General features: G+C 34.8%; 1 protein-coding gene across 1 annotated transcript in view; it reads right to left on the bottom strand.

Moving 5' to 3' along the window:
- LOC106466511 (Down syndrome cell adhesion molecule-like protein Dscam2) overlaps window positions 1-3,692 on the bottom strand; it is a 116,891-nt gene that overhangs the window by 50,508 nt on the left and 62,691 nt on the right. Inside the window, exon 11 of the mRNA XM_022394534.1 lies at window positions 2,235-2,305. Within this exon, the coding sequence (XP_022250242.1) occupies window positions 2,235-2,305 (71 nt within the window). The remainder of the gene's footprint in view (window positions 1-2,234; window positions 2,306-3,692) is intronic.

Genomic DNA, 3,692 nt, shown 5'->3' with positions numbered 1-3,692 from the left:
TCTTCAGTATTACATTGTTAGGTCATGTCAGTGTAGATTGGAATTACCACTGGTCTTCAGTATTACATTGTTAGGTCATGTCAGTGTAGATTGGAATTATCACTGGTCTCCAGTATTACATTGTTAGGTCATGTCAGTGTAGATTGGAATTACCACTAGTCTTCAGTATTACATTGTTAGGTCATGTCAGTGTAGATTGGAATTACCACTAGTCTCCAGTATTACATTGTTAGGTCATGTCAGTGTAGATTGGAACTACCATTAGTCTCCAGTATTACATTGTTAGGTCATGTCAGTGTAGATTGGAATTACCACTAGTCTTCAGTATTATTATTATTATTTTACATGTCTTCAGTATTACCTTGTTAACGTGGATTGGACTGTCTATTCATGTATAGCATTACATTCCAAAGTAACTTTATTTCAATATGTGATAATGTTCTTTATTAAGATTATAGCTTTATTTCCACATCCAGCCACGTAATGAAAGATTACATTAATAAAACCACAGCAGAGAAAGAATACAAACACAGATTCTGTACATACTGTTAGGACATATTCTTGCACTTGGTTAAAAGGTATTTATACTTATATGGAAAGCTATTGTATGGAGGGCAGTGCAGTTCAGTCACGGAGATCTACAACAACAACAAAACAAAACTGTTTTACGTGATAAGTAAAAAGACTTGTATTATTAACAGAGCAAGAAAAACTTGTTTTACGTGATCAGTATACATCTCAACACAAATAGCCAATATAAGTAAGAAAACAAAAAAAAATCATAATCCACATAAAGATAACAAACTCCGCACAAGGTCGGTTATTATTTGTTAGAAGTGTGACAGTCATATGCAGCCAGTAAACACTGGGGAGGATAAATGTTCTAACAATCGGTAAATAAAGGGTTATGGATTTTTTGTGACTCCTTTTCCGGATTGAATGACGTCAATCGGCAATACTTCGACGGCTTCCAATGTAACATATACCGTATTTCCGTACTCGGTTCACCCTGGGGTATCGAACCCCGGATTTTAGCGTTGTAAATCTTTAAACGTATCTATGATCCATCTGGGTATGGTTCTAAGTCAAACAGTCTTTGGACTCATTCACACAGATGCTACAACTAAAGCAGTATAGCACGTGGCAGGCATGGAGGGGATAAAAACACAAATTTCACTTTATAAAAATGCACACACACACACAGACACACGCACGGTATGTTTGAAAACAATCAATCATCTTTTACTTACAAGGGAGTGGGGATGAACATTTAGGGGGCATCGATTTTTCATCAATTTACGTCGTTCCGGTATAATTCATAGGTACGGAATATCAATTGGACCATTGATAATAAATCTTTCTAAGAATACCTGTCTGTAAAAAGAGATCATTCTTGACTTAACCAATCCTACTTTGGTAAAATGGGGCGTTTTTATCGAATAAACCGTTTCGAATCGACTATTTCCTTAATCGCACAGTCGACGAATCTTATCGTAGCTAGATGTAAAATGAATTATTGGGGATACCTCCAATTCTTCTTACCTATAGGCTGTCTGCATTGTGCTTAACCTATAAATATTGAATTTGACACGTCGGAGAGGCGAGTAGCTTGAGCTGTCCGAGTAACAATGTTGTGTTTTTATTTTAAAAGTGTTGCGTCAGCCACAAGAAAAGAACAGGATGTAATTTATTTCTGATAAAGCTTTTAGAAAACAAAGGCTACAAAAGTTGCAATATGTTTGTGCCCAAACGAATATGTCATTAATCTTTCGAGAATTTTTTTTATGTGTTTAAAAAAGTGCTTAAAACACTACACCACTCAGAAGTTCCAAAAACACTGTAAAAGAAATTGAGGGACATTCGAGAACGTTTGTCCGTATAAAACAGTCCTTAAAACACTTTACGTCACTAAGAGATTGCAAACACTTTGTAAAAAAAAAAATTAAGGGACAGAAATACACATTCGCTTGTTGACACACGCATAAATATTCAAAAATATGTACTACCCTAATCTTTAGAGAACGTTTGTCCGTATAAAACAGTCCTCAAAACACTTTATGTCACGAAGAAATTGCAAAAACTTTGTAAAAAAAAAAAATTAAGGGACAAAAATGCACACACACACACACATATATATATAATTTTCTATAGGGGGCATTATAAAGGCTCCTCACACAAATATAAAACCACGTTTAGATAAAACAAACAGCGAAAAACAACAACAAAATACTTACCAACCATGACACCATTATCGATCTGGATGTTACGGCAACAACTCTGACACCAGAAGGCGCAGTTTGAGGAGCTTCAAAATAAAAATACTCTTCATTTTCCACTTAAAAAAAACAAACAGTTTCTAAGCTTGGACAGTTATACATCGATAAGTAAATAGAAATTACACGCATAAAACGAAAACTCAAATATTAAAATACAAGACACTTCCAAAAAAATATATAACTACACAGACAAAGAAAGATTACGGAGTGCGTTTGGCACGTGAATTTTAAGTAATTTACACATTAATCATCCTTACATCAAGTTATGCATTATTTAAATATACAAAAATAATAAACTTATTTTTTCTCTCTTATTTAAGTCATTTGAATTTTTCAACCTAAACGGCGCCTTATGCGTACGTGGGCTGAACAGTTGGGTCAGAGACCCCTAGGGTCAGGTATAGGCGTTATTAATTCCGAGCTTCTGACTAAGAGGAAGGCAGTCAGCCAGCAACACCATCCGCCACTAGGCTCTTTGAATCGAATAACAGGATTGATTATCACTTTTATGGCATGCTTACAGTTTAAAGTGTGATGCGTGTTCACGTTTCGAGCTCAGATATTCTGATCCGCAGCCCGATACGATAACCACTAGTCCAAGAGGGGCTTCTACTTTATTATTTTTTTTTATTATACTCAAAATATTAATTAGCTATGTACCATACGTATGTATTTTGTAAAGAACTTTATTGCATTGTTGTTGTTATATTTTAAAAAGTACTTAATGTAAATAATGATCAAAACTTGGTTTCCACCTAACTTATCAAGATAAAAATGGTTGGAACTAAACTTGTTGCTACTCTTTCAAATATCTATGAAGAATTTACACCATGTTTACAGGTATAATAGCCAATACTATGATACATGCTTCGTGGTTTTGATTACCATGCTATACATGTAAGCCATGCGTCAGTGCGCTATATATTATATATATAAACCATATGTCAGTGCGCTACATGTTATATATGTAAACCATATGTCAGTGCGCTACATGTTATGTATGTAAACCATATGTGAGTGCGCTACATGTTATATATGTAAACCATATGTCAGTGCGCTACATGTTATATATGTAACCATATGTCAGTGCGCTACATGTTATATACGTAAGCCATATGTCAGTGCGCTACATGTTATAGCGTGCTGATATATGACTTACGTATATAACATGTAGCGCACTGACATATGGTTTACATATATAACATGTAGCGTGCTGATATACGAATGTAACATGTAGCGTGCTGGTATATGGCTTACGTATATAATATTTAGCGTGCTGATTTACGAATATAACATGTAGCGTACCGACATATGACTTACTTATATAACATGTAGCTTGCTGGCATATGGCTTACGTATATAACATGTAGCGCACTCACATATGGTTTACATACTACATGTTATATTCGTATATCA

The sequence above is a fragment of the Limulus polyphemus genome, unplaced genomic scaffold, assembly GCF_000517525.1.
Source record: "Limulus polyphemus unplaced genomic scaffold, Limulus_polyphemus-2.1.2 Scaffold2282, whole genome shotgun sequence".
Taxonomy (NCBI): domain Eukaryota; kingdom Metazoa; phylum Arthropoda; class Merostomata; order Xiphosura; family Limulidae; genus Limulus; species Limulus polyphemus.
This window is presented reverse-complemented; position numbering and strand designations above follow the sequence as displayed.